This window comes from Protopterus annectens, chromosome 8.part1, assembly GCF_019279795.1.
Source record: "Protopterus annectens isolate FY-2018-M chromosome 8.part1, PAN1.0, whole genome shotgun sequence".
NCBI classification, from domain to species: Eukaryota; Metazoa; Chordata; order Ceratodontiformes; family Protopteridae; genus Protopterus; species Protopterus annectens.
In genome coordinates, this window is record NC_056742.1 from 275,416,297 (window position 1) to 275,431,241 (window position 14,945).

The 14,945-nt window shown below is 43.2% G+C and overlaps 1 protein-coding gene across 3 annotated transcripts in view; it reads right to left on the minus strand.

The window, feature by feature from the left end:
• Positions 1-14,945, minus strand: part of CEP89 (centrosomal protein 89) — a 1,387,439-nt gene that overhangs the window by 758,474 nt on the left and 614,020 nt on the right. For all 3 annotated transcript variants that reach the window (XM_044081875.1, XM_044081874.1, XM_044081873.1), the window contains one exon: positions 12,222-12,285. In XM_044081875.1, coding sequence (XP_043937810.1) covers positions 12,222-12,285 — 64 coding nt within the window. The remainder of the gene's footprint in view (positions 1-12,221; positions 12,286-14,945) is intronic.

A 14,945-nucleotide genomic window follows, 5' to 3' on the forward strand; every position in this document is an offset into this window, starting at 1 on the left:
CCCAACTGCCTGTAGAGTGCAACATACAAATAAATGTTTGGGATGCTGATAAGGTTTCTAAGTGAATGACCCACAGAAACCTTGGTTTTGTGGACCACTTCTGCCTCATGGGTGATGTCCCATAGAATTGCCTCCACTTCTGCCTCTGGGAGGCCTATCCCCAGAAGGTCCTGGTGAAAATCTTAAGATTTTTTGAACCACATTTTTCTTCCCCCCTTTGATTCCTAGAGAAGGATCTCTGAGGAGTTGAAAATGGATCCCAATGGCAGACAAAGTCTTACCATCCTGCTCACTCCTGGTAAACATATCCTTGGCTTTTGGTCTGAGCCATCATAGGTAGTATTTATGAAGGACATCTTAAAGCTTTCTGCAAAACCGCAGAGCCACATTCAGACTTGATGTCACATAGTAATACCTGTACCAGCTGCTTGGGCCATACTATCTGCTGCATCAGGTAGTAGTCTCTTGGCAACATTCAGTGATGACTATAGGGTAGCCAACTGGGTATTCACACTTTTTTGGCTATCTGATGGTAAGGTACTCACCAGGGTATTTGAGAGCTCCTTAATCAAATCTCTCTGGAAGTGTCAGGTGATCCATGTAGTTTAGTGCATGAAGAGAAAGGTGGCTGAAGCATAAGCCCATTTATCGAGTCTGTCCAATGCCCTAGACAAAGAAGTTATGTCCTTACCATAACGTTCCATGTGGAGTGTTCATCTCGCCTTGGTTATTACACATGGGTTCGGAGCCGATCCTCGGCTCCGTGCCGGCCGACTGCAAGCTCTGCATCGAGAAGAAGCTCGAGGACATCTAATACCCACAATCCCCCTCTGCCTTTACCTCAGATCTAGTTTGCAAGCAAACCAGACATAAAGCACGCACACATGCCAAACTATATACATAGAAGTACATATAAAAAAACATACCAAGGGTATGATAGTAACACTAATAATGCAACAGCAGAAGGAGAATACTCCAGACCAGACACCAAATAGAACGTTCTTCCTAAGGGTGGGAGGGGTGGGAGTGTAATAACCAAGGCGAGATGAACACTCCACATGGAACGTTATGGTAAGGACATAACTTCTTTATGTGAGAGTGTTCAATCTCGCCTTTGTTCTTACACATGGGTAGCGTCCCTAGCTCCATGATCCTGAGGAACTCAAGGGAGAACGTTCTTGAGCACAGTGGAACCAAAGGTTGCCCTATCCCTAGAAACCCTGTCCACTTTGTAATGAGAGATAAATGTATGTGGTTTAGCCCAAGTAGCAGCCGCACAAATAGTGTCTAGTGGTAAGCGAGCTGCGTGAGCCAAAGATGTAGAAACTGATCTGGTGGAATGTCCTTTGGGTTTTACTGATAATGTTTGATCAGAGGCCTCATAAACATATGTAATACAGTCAGTTAGCCATTTAGAAAGAGTTTGTTTCGTAACTGCAAGACCCTTTCTGCTGTCAGCAAAAGCTACAAATAGTTGATCAGATTTCCTGTGATCTTTTGTTCTATCCAAATAAAATCTGAGTTGTCTATGGACATCCAGTTTGTGCAACATATACTCCAATTTATTAGAGTGGTTCTTAAAGAAGGTGGGTAATTCAATGGACTGATTAATATTACTAGAAGAGCAAACTTTGGGGAGAAAGGATGGATTAGTGCGTAGGGATACTCTGTCAGAATGAAATATTAAATAAGGATGTTTGACAGAAAGGGCCTGAAGCTCAGACACTCGCCTAGCAGATGTAATGGCCACTAGAAATAAAGTTTTCCATGACAAAAATTTCAATGTGCAACTTGAGGCTGGTTCAAAGGGTGGCAACATCAATTTAGAGAGCAACAGGTTCAAATTCCACGGTGATGTCGGACTTCTGACTGGTGGTCTGATATGAAAAGAACCTTTTAAAAGGCTTTACAAAGTCTGTGAGCCATAATAGGCACCACATTCCTCTACATGATAGTTAGAAATGGCAGCTAACTGTACTCTTAAAGTAGCCGGGAAAGCTCCCTCATGAAATAGTTCAGTCAAGAACTCTAAAATCTTGTTTAACGGAGCTATAACAGGGTCCAAATGATGTGACTCCCAAAAGACAAACGCTTCCACTTACTGGTGTAAGTCTTTGTAGTGGAAACTTTATGAGAAGCTACTAAAATATCTTGAACGCCCGATGTAAGGGGAACCGACCTGGCTAGAAAGGAAGGAGCAGCCAAGCTGCTAGATGGAGAGATTCTAGAGATGGGTGAGGAACTCCTGACGAGTGAGTCAGTAGATCTGGCTCTGGGTCCAGCATCCAAGGTCCCCGAATGCGGTGATGCAATAGAAAAGGGAACCAAATTTGACGAGGCCAGAACGGAGCAATGAGAATAATAGTCCTCTGAAGGTTGTTGGCTTTCTGTAGAAACTTTGCAATCAGGGAAATGGAGGAAAAGCATATAGGAGACCCGGGGGCCAATCGTGCACCAGCGCCCCTGGGGACTTCCCTGGAGGGGTAATAGGGCAAAGTAGCTCCTGCATTTGGCGTTCATTGGAGACGCAAACAGATCGCAGGTAGGCTGGCCCCATTTGCGAAAAATCCTTCTCGCAACTGACTGTTTGAGGGACCACTCGTGAGGCAACAGTATTGCCCTGCTCAGCCTGTCGGCTATGACGTTGGATGACCCCGGGATGTGCGTTGCGATCAGAAAGCGACCGGTGGACTCTGCCCATTGCCAAATTCTCATGGCCTCTCTGCATAGTTGGTAAGACCTGGTTCCCCCTTTCTTGTTTATGTACCAGACTACGGACATGTTGTCTGTCTGAACTGCAATGGTCCCTGGAGGAAGAAGGGGAGCAAAGTGTTGCAACGCCAAAAACACTGCCCTCAACTCCAGAACATTGATGTGCAGATTGTACTCCAGATTGGTCCATTCGCCTTGGACTGTCTGTCCCTGAAAGATGCCCCCACCCTATCAGGAAGCGTCCGTGGTTATCGCCAAGCTGACGTGCGGGTAGCACAAATGGTCTTCCGCTGGATAGGTTGCAAGTCTGTAACCACCACATTAGGTGTGATTTGCATGTTTTCGTTATCAATATTTCGTGAGTCAGTGGAAGTTGTTGGAATGACCATTGTGCAAACAGAAGCCATTGTAGCACTCTCATGTGCAGTCTTCCCAATGGTATCGCAACGAGAGAAGCTGCCATGAGACCCAAGACTTTCAGAACAATTTTTGCCGGGGACTTTCTGGACGACAGCAGAAGAGAAATGTTGATTTGAAGTGCTTCTATTCTTTCTGTAGGAAGTTTTAGAACTAAATGGTGCGTATCTAATTCCGCTCCTATGAATAAGATATGCTGTGATGGCTGTAGTAAAGATTTTTCAAATTTACTGAAATTCCAAGGTGTGTACAAAGTTGTAGGGTGTAATCCCTGGCCTGTATCAGTTGACGCCTGGTGGTGGCAGACAGGAGCCAGTCGTCCAGATACGGAAACACCTGGAATCCTAGGCGCCTCAGATGAGACGCTACCACTGCCATGCATTTGGTGAAGACCCTGGGGGCTGCAGTCAGACCAAAGGGCAGGGCTCGAAACTGATAGTGACTGGCTCCCAGCCGGAAGCGCAAATGATCCCTGGACGCCCTGGCCATTTTGATGTGGTAGTATGCGTCCTTCAGATCTATCGAGCACATCCAGTCGTCCTTCTGTAAGAATGGAAGGATCGATTGAAGCGTGAACATTCGGAACTTTTCCTTCTTGACAAAGGTGTTGAGATGGCTTAGGTCCAGAATCGGCCTCCAGTCCCCTGTTTTCTTTGGAACTAAAAAGAACCTTGAGTAAGTTCCGAATCCTATTTGGTCCGCTGGGACTGGTTGGATGACTCTTTTTCTAGCAGCTTTGAAATTTCTGTAGCTGCTGGCTCTCGCAGATGGGGTGGTACATCTGGGAGTTTTCTCTTTGGAATGGGTGTGGATAGAAATGGGATTTTGTAACCTCTGGTAACAACGCTTTTTACCCAATTGTCTGAAGAAAGGTTTTGCCAGGCCTGAGGGTATAAAGCTAAGCGACCCCCGACTGCCTCCAGAGCAGAACAGTCGGGCCTCCTCTCAGGAGTGCTGAAAGGTTTGCCAGGAGGTTATCCCTGTCACCTTGGTTTTGCGGACCCCTCTGCCGCCAGGGCGGCGTCTTCCACCTCTGCCCCCTCTGCCTCTAGAGGGGCATCACCCTGTGTGTTTGGGAAAGATCCTTGGGGTTTTGAAACCACATTTTCCCACCACGTTGCCCTTTGGGGTACGGTCTGGAAGGGTGGAAAAAGCGGACTCCGACAGCAGACAGAGTCTTTCCCTCCTGTTCACACCGGGTAAGGGTCTCCTTTACTTTAGGGCCAAAAAGTGTGGCTCCATCAAATGGGGCGTTAGTAAAGGAAGACTTGAAGGCTTCCGCAAACGAACATAAGCGCATCCAGGATTGCCTACGAAGAGCAATCGCTGAAGCCGCTGCCCTACTCGATCCCTCGGCTGCGTATGATATCAGCCTCATGGACGAGTTTACAATGGATGTAAGGGTGTTGAGATGTGCTGTAACTTTCTCTGAAACAGCAGCATCTGTAGTACCCTGGAGGGTATCTCCCAACTCTTTGACTAGATCCTCTGTAAGCGTGTAAAATGAGTCAAATAGTTCAGGGAACGCATAGAGAAAGCCGCTGAACTGAAAATGCGCTTCCCGTATCTGTCCATGGTCCTAGAATCTCTGTTAGGCGGATGGACAGATGAGGAAGACTCCGACATCTCCTTTTTCATGGCCGCTGCCACCACCATGGCGTCTACTGGAACTCCTTTGGTGAGGTAAGCCTTGTCCTGTGGTGCCGTAATGTACTTATTAGGCTTCTTAGGGACTGGTTCCACCGTGTCAGGTGTCTCCCACGCCCTTCGAGCAATCAACTCCATTAACTCATCGAAGGGCGGAGTGACCCAGGAGGAGGAAGGGCGAGCACCAAATGCCTTCAGCAAAACTGACTCATCCTCAGAAGGGGGGAGGGATTGCCAGTCACCTCTCTGTTTTAGGATCTCCAAGATGTCAGAAAAGGAGACATCTTCTGAAGGTGACTTAGGGGACCCTTCTGACTCATCCAAGTCAGTATCGGATGTCAAAGATTCTTGTGGAGAATCCAAGTGTCTCCTCTTACACAATCTTTTCCTAGGGACTTCTTCGTGGGGAACATCCGAAGAAGCCTCCGAGGAAGAGGGGCACCTCTAGGGGTGGCTGAGACACCGGTGCTCGACGCTTGGATGTAGCCGTGGGTGCAGAGGAGGATAACGGTCCTTTGTGGGGAGGAGAAGCTGTTCCTGCTGATGTGGTTGTCTGGGTAGACAACACCTTCCTCATGAGGTCGAAGGCCCCGGGTCCCGAGTCGAGGTATCTCCGGTTCAAGAAATGGGAAGAATCCCGAAACAGGAACCGAAGGCACCGACCCGAGGACGGAACCGAGTCGGTCCGCCGAGGCTCGAGGGAGCGTCGGAACCGAAACATCAGTCCGACTCTCGGTCCCGGAACCAAGGATGGATCTTCGGCCCCGAGACTCCAGTACCGGATCGGATGGAGTAGAGGTGAATGGTGCCGACCGAGAAAAAGACGGTTCTGGCACCGAGGGCTCCACAATCATCAGTTCAGCTTCTTCCGGCTCCAAGACTGGACAGGTCTCGGAGGAGGAACAGATGGAGATAGTGGCAGGCCTTCAAGTCTCGACATCAACTGAGAGGAGACCGAGATAAGCTTGGATAAGGCCGTATGCTCCATCAATTTCTGCACCACACAGTCCACATCGGTGTCGGAGAGGGGCCTGGAAGAACGAGTCGAAGGGATCGAAGACGGAGCCGACCTCAACAGAGTCGGTGGAGGGAGCTCCGTCACCGGTTCCAAGACTCGAGGCTCGAAACTGCCAACAGTTGAACACTCGGCCCAAGTCTGTGGAACCGGTGATCTAACTTTACCGAAGAGCTCGGAGCCGATGACTTGGGCTCCGACGTCTTCGATTCCTTCGAGGATTTGGATGCCTGGTCTGAAGCATCCAGAGCCTCCTGGAAAGAGGGTTTCAATAAACCTCTGTCCATCAGTTTCCTGCGCCTATCTGTCATGACCCTCCCACTAAAAGAGTGACAAATAGAACAGTCCTCTTGTAAGTGGAGAGGGCCAAGGCAGTAGACACAGGAACTGTGGTTGTCCGTGACCGACATCTTTTGGCCACACTGGCAACGCTTTAAATCCAGATTTCATTTTCTCAGACATTTTGTAGTAAGAGAAAAAGTCAAGTCCAGTAACAGTCAATCCAGAGAAAAAAGGGTCAAATCCGTAAATATGTCAGTCCGTTTGTCAATCCAAGTAGGGTGGTAGGCCCGAAAAACTCTATACCAGTTAAAAGAAGTTAAACTAAGTTAACGGTACCGAGAATTTCTCTCTCTACACACACACCATACACTAAATACAGTAGAAGTAATTTTGAACAAGTTCTCCTAAAATTTAACAAAAAGAAAGTTAAATCTTATCTGAAAATCCTCGAGCTAGCCTCCAGCGATGTGAATGCAGCAGCGGCAAACTAGATCTGAGGTAAAGGCAGAGGGGGATTGTGGGTATTAGATGTCCTCGAGCTTCTTCTCGATGCAGAGCTTGCAGTCGGCCGGCACGGAGCCGAGGATCGGCTCCGAACCCATGTGTAAGAACAAAGGCGAGATTGAACACTCTCACATTTCCTGTTAGGGAGATGAACAGTGGAACTCTCTTTGGACAGTTCCTTTTCAGTGGCTGCTGCTACAACCATAGCATCTACAAGGACCCTTACCCCAGTGTTTTCTTCTTTGGGCAGAACTAAAATTCTGTCTGGTTTCTTTGGGATGATCTCTGCCACATTATGCTCCTTTCAAGTTTCAGAGTGACAAGGCCAACTAAGGTATCAGGAGGAGGGACCACCCACGATGTTGAAGGGCCAAGACCCAAAAGCTTTGAGAACCATCAGAAGAGGAGTTTCAGTGGACCATCTTCCCCTCTTTTACATCAATTCAAGGATGTAGCTGAAGGAGACATCAGAGGGTACCTTGTAGAACATTCTCCCTCATCTAAGTTGGTATCTTCAGTAACAGACTCGGGAGAAGAGTCAATATGCTTCATCTTACAAGTCCTCTTCAAAGCAATGTGCTTTGGGACTCCTTATGAAGACACATGGGAATCAGACACGGGACTCAAATATCAAGTAGTCTCAAAGCATAAGGGGTCTGTCTGTTTCTGTCTACCAGAATGTGAGGAAGTAGGAGCCCTGAACTCTGAGCATGTACCAGTCATCTTGGTCTGGCCAAGGACTTCTACACAGCCTCAAAAGCCTACTCAAGTAAACAGAACTGTAAAGGACCCACCTACATTATTGGATCAGAAGCCTTCTCGATTCCAAGGGATGAAGTGAGATTCCCAGTGCTGACAGCTGCAAACCCCCCCAGGGTAGATCCACAATTGGTGTTCTGATACAGATGTTCCAACTCCGGGACTTGGAGCCCAGTGAGTGAGGGAAGATGTCGAAGCCAAAGTCTCCACAGTTACTGACACTGAAGCTGGTCCTGTGGGAAGGGTGCAGCCAACAAACACCAGCTCAAAAATGGAGATGGTGTAGGAAGCTGAATGGTTGGGGTGGAAGGTGCTTATCCCAGTTCTTTCCTTGGGGATGGAGCTGGGAGGACAGCCAGCTGAACCTGGGTCCTCAAAAACTTCTTCATTTGGCCGATGCCATACTTTGTGAGTCTCCTAGTAGATCAACCATATCTCTAGGATGAGGCTGCAATGCAGGCCTCGACAGTAATTTCTGCAGTATCAGTGAGTGAAGCCTGAGAATGATAGACCCCAATAAAAAAGAAGTCTTTGGAGAGGGAAACTCGATCCTAGGAAGAATAGGATCCAACTGTCTCAGACCCTTAGGCACCAGACCCACAATAGCTGTGGGGTCAGGAGACCCTTTCTAAGATTTAACTGAGCGATCCTCGGGTGTCTTTTCTTTGGACTTTTCTCATGGTTGCCTCTATCTTCTTCCCTCTCTGTTTCATCCAGTTTTTCCCTTTCCTTGTCTTGCTTTTTCTCAGTGGAAGAGGAAGAGATGGATGCCTTTTGGTCTGAAGACATTTTGGACCCTGTCTGAGGGAGAAAGTTTTTCTTTTCTCTCCTGGAGGGCTGAGGTGCCAAAAGCAGCACACATGGAGCATGAATCCTGCAAGTGGGAGGTTCTCAAACAGCAGGAACACTGAGTCTTGAGGGGGTATTTTACTTTTTTTAAAACCTGTTGACATTAGAACAAGAAATAACAATAAAGATGTATATTACCTTAATAAGATATTTAGCCAACTAATTTACTAACTACCTAACTATTCTAATATTAAAAGTAACACACCCACTTATCTAACCTAACACTACTCTAGCTAATAACTAGTATGAAAATATCCTAAAATGGAGGAAAAATACTTTCACTTATCATGAAAAATGATGGAATCCTCGATCCACATCTGGTTTAGTCAGGCAGTAAAATGAGATCAGAGGTAATTCAGGCAGGAGAGGAGAATTGTGGGTAGGGGAGGAGTCGGAGCTCTCAGTTCCAAAGCTTTGGTATAAGGCAACAAGTTCAGATCCGGATGAATCAGACAACCCACATGTTGAATGAGATGAAAAAAGACATCAGATCAGAAGTTCCTAGTTAATAAATGGAATAAATGGGAATGGATGTGGTTCTTGGAGGAGGTAGAAGGAAACCAACATAGAACCAGTTAACATCAAGAATGAAGCTCTCACAGATGAAAGAAATGGAGTAGAGGAAGAAGACTACAATGATTAAAAAGGAAAATAAGGTTATGGAAACTGATTTTCCAGTACAGACTTTACATTGTATACAGTTTATTTAAATGGATTAGTCTGGTTATGCAATATATGATTAAGATTCAAGAAAGGATATAGGATGGAAAAGAGGGTAAAACAAACATATAAAATGGATTAAAGACAATTTTTATGTAACCCCCAGTACTGGGCTGTAACCAGTTGTTAGATGAATTACTGGAACTGAGCAGATCTGGCCAGCCACTAGGGGAAAAAGGAAAAGTACACCATGCATGCAGATTTCACAATGTATTCTATGAACAGAAATAGGTTAAAAAATATAGAGTCCACAGAACAGATGTGTCAGTATAATTAAAATGATGCATGTTGCTAGTAAAATTTGTATTTTATTAAAAAAATACTGCAACTGGTGGATGCAGGGTTAACTATGATTTAGTTGGAAATAACAAAATCCAACAATGAAACCCAGAACAATGAATCAGACAAGTGAGATACTGTGTGAGATTGCGGTACAGTTGTGTTTGGGGTCTTGCCCATTCCAATCTGCAGTGTGATCTCAGAGTTGGTATATATAGTTAGTGGGGGGGGTGTGCAGGGCGGCATGCAAAAGCTTTTGTCTGTGATGTTCTGCGCTTATACTTTATTTGTATGTAGGTTCACTGTTCTGGGTTTCGTTGTTGTCAAGTTTAGTTTTTTGTACTTTTGGCATTCCAGTCTCGCTGTCTTACAGTTCGGTGTAGTGGTCTTTCATGCTTTTCATAGGGATCTGTTCTAGAGATATGTCAGAGGTGCATAGGAGATATCTTACATAGAGAAGCCTGAAGTCTGCATGATGACCACAGCCCAGCAGCTGTTCCTTCTTTATCTGAAAAAGTGAAAATTTTCAGATTTTGACAATGAAAAAATTATACCTCTCATACTATCTCTACCACTGGATGTGAATCTGAGGCTGACAGCACTTTATCTTTTGACCCCCACCCCTAATGAGGAAATTTCCTCTGGTATGACAATTGTTAAAATGAAAGGCTTTTTTCAAACAGGAGGGTAAAGAAGATTCTGTCTCTAAGAAAAGGTAGAAAAAAGTAGAGTAAATTTTCAAACACATGAGAATAATGCGGAGAGTCAACCACAGGCAGCAGTTAACAACTCAGCTTCCTTAACTGAAATATCTGCAGCAGCAAAACTGAACGTCAGGATAAGATCTAAAGAGCTGGATCAGAGAAACAACTTTGGGTATTTTGTCTAATTATCATCAAAGCATCATCCAGCAAGGGCAGGAATATACCACACAAGTAGTCTGCCTTCATAAAAGGACAGAACCAACATAGTTGAATATTTAGGGTTTATTCAAATTCTGCAGCTAAAGGGAGTGATGCCATATATATCACATTTTGAATACAGCAAACCATACCTTGGGGAGAGTAAATCTCAGTTTCATCTGCTTGCCTTTCTCATTTAGGCATCCTTCAGAACTTGAAAAGGAGGTTTTAACTTTCAACTACCTTACACAGGCCACAAAGTATGACTGCTTGGGTATTACATGTTCTTTATACACCTCCACAACAGAAGGGATATTGCTAAACCAGCCATAAACTACTGCTATCACCACTGTAGTTTGGTATACCACAGTCTCTCTCCAGTGATGGACTATAGTGCTACAAAGTTGGAGCTTCTGACATTTACTTCATAAAAGAAAAGTCAAACATCCACTTATACTTACCTTGCAAGGCAATGGGTTTTACTCTTCTGGTAGTGAAGGGCCTCACTAAGTAAAAAATTCTCACCGAGTCAGATAAGATAGGTGAGGCACTAGGAAAGGGATAAATGTAGCTCTGGTGAGGAAGGAGACTCTAGCAAATGACTTTCTTGAATGGGTAAATAAAAACATATAGTAAATGCACACAGAATAGACTAGAAGAAGCAAAAGCCAGGAAAGAGAGTGAGCTAATAAAGACTACAAAATAGCCCATGAATGCAGTATCACTAACATTTCTGTTTTGAGTGCTGCCAATACTTAAAAAGCAAAACTATGTTCTTGTAGGAGGCCACACCTGAAATTAAAATAAATGCTGAATAGCCACTCCATGGTACAGAGGGATAAATTCCTAATTGTGAATCATATTACCAGGTATTCAAAATGACCCTTTTGATGGAGGAGTCAGTGAGGATGGGAAAGAGTAGCCATTGCCAGCTCTCCTATCCTGGATGGACAAAGACACAGCTCCACTGCAGTGCTGCCATTTGCATGACAAGCTTGCCTCTATCAAACTGTGCCCACATTGTAGTCTTACTGAAGTGTGTTCTGTCCATTGGAAAGACATAGCAGACCCTCTCTTCTAAAGGTATGTGAATCAGCTGTTGGGGGAGGGATTAGGCAAGAACATTTAAATTACTCATGGCTATCTGGACGACGGCTGCACCATGACTAGTTCTTGCCCTTGTGATTGGGAAAGCATGGGCACATTGGTAAGAGGGGTTACATGGTTGGCAAGCAAGAACAGAAAAAAGACAAAATAATTAAATAAATATAAAACATAAAAGTCAAAAGACTTGAATCTTGGAAGAGCTAGGGCTCTAAAAGTATTAATTTCTTCTGAGCAGACCACACCTTTGGGGCTCCTTTTCAGCTACAATCTAGTAACAATAAGCAAAAATTAAAAGAATGCAAAGATACACCAGCACAAGTAAATCATAGAATTTGGACAAGGAAATACAAGTATGAAACCACTGACAGGAACTAATGCAGTGTACATACACTGTGATATAAAACAAATAATATACACAAGTAAGTAATAAAATAAAAACTAAATAGTGATAATATGAAATTATACTGAGATAACAGTGTAAGTAATCTAGGTGAGAGTATACAGTGGATAGTAGGTGGTGATGCTGGATTTGAAAAGAGAGAAAGGGTATAATGACAGTGTCATAAATAAAGTTCAATCAGTCAATCATATACAACAGATATTCTGCAACAGAGTATGTTTATTTTGCTGAGTCACTTTAGACAGATCTATCAAGCCTGTCTCATCAAATGGGCTTTTGCTGATTTTTTCTAATTTACTCTGACATTTTCTGACTTTGGATATACTAGTTTAGAAGGTGCATATTACAACGCTCCCAGCATGGAGGTGGAGTTCCTCTCATTTTATAAAAAAATAATGAAAGCCTATTCAATGGCACATACTTGATTGTTTGTGCTTCAGTCTAAATTGAAAATTTGAACCAGTAACATTACAGCAATCTGCTGCTCAAGGCTGAATGTTACCTATGAATCTATACTTCATTAATAAGGTGAACTGCCAGCACTATAAAGAATGCAGATTAAAAGTACTACAATAAAGCATTCCAGCACTTTAGAACTGGAATGCATCCTGAAGTATACATACTGTACCTTGAGATGGGAGATGTGACAGACTTTCACGTTGAGGCTGTAGTTCAGCACCTTGCTCCTCTATCTTTGAAGGAGAAAATATATCCCAGTTAAATATTTGTTTCATGCCATAAATCATTTACAAAACTATATACACAAAAGCTGTAATGCGCAGATATGAATTATTCAGCACATAATACCTTTTCTCAGATTGTCATGAGATGACTGAATTCTCTCAATTATTGATACCTTAAATGTTAAAACACTGCAACAACAGATCTTGAGTGAATAAGGAAAATAAATCAGGGTGGCCTGAGCCCAGTCACCATGGCATATGTGCGGACAGCTACCAGTAATAAATACATCTACACCCTAATAGTTCCCTTTTTGTTTCAACATCAAGCTTTTCTTAAATACTTATGGTTATTGTATGACAAATCATTTAATATTTTTCAAAGAAATAACGAAACTGATGGTGCATTTGATATATTCACTATGTTTATACGCTATAAATATAGAAATAAAAAATAAAACACAAACATGATCGTTATATCAATCAATTTGACATAGTCGGGCTGTTAGCACAGAGGATGAAGGCTATGACTTGTTAAACAGCTAGTTCCCGTTGTCCAGCACTTGATTCCCTCAGCCTCCATTTCTACACTGTACGACTCTAAGTGACTTACCAGACAGTGCTCCTGGGCTGAGTTTGAAAAAGGTCTCTATCCTGGTTAACAAATGCAAAATAAAAATCACTAAAGCAATCAATCTGCAAGGGGGCCTTCTAAAAAAGGTAAATGATGGAATTTCCTTTTTAGGTATCATGAACTCCGCCCTTTCTATCTCTTGTCAGCAGGATCAAGGATGAAAGCACCACCTCCTGGTACAAGCAATTGCATTACATACAAAATGAAAGCAGCCTAGCTTCCATGTTACACAGATTAACACTCATCCAATGAACAATCTGTAAGGCAGAAAACAAAAATCACAACATAGAAGGATACATATAGTGTACACCTATAAGACTTAGAAGGGAACTCCACCCACCGAAGCAGGATAAAGGAAATACTCAACACAAAATGACAGCGGGAAGATAATAAATATTCAGCCCCCCTTACAGATCAACTAATAAGATGAGTGTATATCTTGCATAGCTCACTTCAGATGACTTCTGCAATTAATAATTGAAGGGAAGACTCTCTAGCAGTGAAATTCAAAACCTAGACAGCAGCCTCAACATGAAAGCTCAGAACGCCAAATCCTATAACATCAAGGTACCAAAAGATACCTAACTCTTGGAATCAGAGTCAAAGCAACAATGGCAAATTGAGCGACTAACAGTTAGGTCAACAAAGGTAAATGGCTTTGTGGTAGGGTAATCCTATGGGCTAGGCTTGTAAAGGCTCCATGGCCATTAGCCTAGTAGATACCTATGAAAAGGAATCTGTGCCTGTGTTAGTCAAGATAAAGTAGGAGTCAAGTATGGGAATACATTTAGTGCACACGCAAGGGTTTGAAGGTTAGGGTTAGAGAATGAGTTGGGTAAGGGGAGATAGATTTAGTGTCCAGTGTATTTCTGTGTGTGTGTGTGTGTGTGTGTGTGCGTGTGTGTGTGTGTGTGTGTGTGTGTGTGTGTGTGTGTGTGTGTGTGCGCACACGCGCATGTGTGCATGTACGCGTGTGTGGTGAATGTCCAAGCTCTCTTGTGTTGTGATAGTGTTACAGAAAGTTGTATGGTAAAATAATAAACTGCGGACTGAACACGACCAGCAAAAACTCCTTTAAAACTGTATAATTTTATTGTGGTAAGCGCTTTCGCGTACCTTCCTGTACGCTTCCTCAGACCATAAATGTTTCAGCAAAATAGCAGCTTCTTATATACATAAATTTAAACACTTAATTGTTTAATTACAATCAATTAAACACAATCAATAACTCAATAAGCAATTAAAACAGTTTGGGACTGATACTTTAAAAGAAGTTAAATTCTAAAAACACATTTATGCTAAAACAACTTAAAAATACTGTATAAAACAGGAACAAACACTAGACTTTCTCTATGAACATATAGTGGAGAAGTAAGTTAATCTTAATGTTACAGAAAGTTGTTTTTTTTTTAAGATAGGTTGTATGGTTATAGTTAGAGGCAGGGTCCATGTTATGATTAACACATATTACAAAGCTGGAACAGGAAGACCCCCTGCTCAGCATAGTAATACGTGCTAACCCTAACTCTGCCCCTGCCCCACACACCATACCCTAACAAAAAAAAAAAAAATTTCTGTGATACTACTCTTATTCATACAGATTTGATCCAAATTGTTGGTAGGGTTATGGTTTGTACATCACAAATGGAAATTTGTTTGTTTTTTTGTTTTTTTTTGATCTACTGGTTTTCACTTATTTGTGTTGTAGGTGTTTCAAATGGATGACATGTTTTGTTCAATGTTTTGTGTTTCGAGCGTCAACATAGTGACCATTCATTTTATATATATATATGGGTTCATGTCAGTACATCGACATTTCAAAATAACGAAAGTCACTATTTCGAAACGAAAGCATCGACAGTTGAAAACATCGACAGTACGTGTATACGAAAGTACAGTGCTAACATGGGTCCTGCAAGGGGAAAGTATACTGTACCCATACTAAACTCCGCAATATCATATCCTTTACTTCCCCCTTGCAGGACCCATGTTAGCACTGTACTTTCGTATACATGTACTGTCGATGTTTTCAACTGTC